The 963-nt window shown below is 63.2% G+C and overlaps 1 protein-coding gene across 1 annotated transcript in view; it reads left to right on the top strand.

Annotated features, from left to right (window-relative positions):
• The first annotated feature begins 471 nt into the window (after positions 1-471).
• ST6GAL2 (ST6 beta-galactoside alpha-2,6-sialyltransferase 2) overlaps positions 472-963 on the top strand; it is a 34,165-nt gene continuing 33,673 nt past the window's right edge. The window contains 2 exon segments of the mRNA XM_021711633.1: positions 472-756; positions 758-955. Of these exon segments, the coding sequence (XP_021567308.1) occupies positions 472-756; positions 758-955 (483 nt within the window).

Below are 963 nucleotides of genomic sequence, written 5' to 3'. Positions count from 1 at the left end.
ATCCGCCTAAGGAGTAGATAAGGGAGGGCCGTGTGTACGTAACTCTCCAGCTTTGCTTTAGCACATTGGAACTCTATAAACACAGATGCAGGGGGAGTCGGCTGGCCAGTGCCCTGCTAAGTGTTTCTCCAAGTGCGGAGGTAGACACGTCCCTGAGTCACCTGGGGAAGGTGTTGCAATTACACACTCACCCACCCCATTCTCCCATGATTCTCGCTGAGACGCCCATCCCCTTGTCTTGCAGAGGTGAGGGGGTGGCCATGAGCCCTGGATTTAGCTAAAGCTCCTGAACGATCCCAGCTTCTGATCCCCCCTCCACAGCCCCGGTACAGAAACGCTTGCGTGGGTAGATGTCCCCAGCTGTGTCTGAGCCGGCATCCCAGAGGGCTAACCCCAGCGTCTGGCTGTTTTTCAGGTTCCGTCTACCCCCGCCCGCTCTAGGACACCGGGTGCCAACCTCCGAGCCCTGCCATGAAACCACACTTGAAGCAATGGAGACAGCGAATGCTTCTGGGGATATTCGCCTGGGGGCTCCTCTTCGTGGTCATCTTTATCTACTTCACCGACGGCACCCCGGCCGAGCCCGTGCCCAGCGCCTTCTCCTTCCTGGAGACCCAGAGGCTCCTGCCCCTGCAGGGGAAGCAGCGGGCCATCATGGGCGCCCTGCACGAGCCCGCCTGGCTCAGAGGCGCGGACGCGAACCAGGCGCTGCCCCGCGGACGCCCGGTGGCCTCCTTCCAGGCGGGCCCTGAAGACCCCCCGGAAGGGGGGCCGGGCGCACGGCAGGTCTGAGAAGGGAGAGCTGTTTTCATCCCAGGTTGGGAGAAGATCCCAGAGTGCTTTCTACCCGGAGGACGACGACTACCTTGTCGCTGCCGGTCAGCCAGGGTGGCCCAGTCACTCTCAGGGGACAGCGGGAGGGGCTTCCCCGGGGCAGCCGGGCCTGCGGGAGGGGGCCCCGCC

This window comes from Carlito syrichta, unplaced genomic scaffold (assembly GCF_000164805.1).
Source record: "Carlito syrichta isolate Samal-C Ts95f unplaced genomic scaffold, Tarsius_syrichta-2.0.1 Scaffold302425, whole genome shotgun sequence".
NCBI classification, from domain to species: Eukaryota; Metazoa; Chordata; class Mammalia; order Primates; family Tarsiidae; genus Carlito; species Carlito syrichta.
This window is presented reverse-complemented; position numbering and strand designations above follow the sequence as displayed.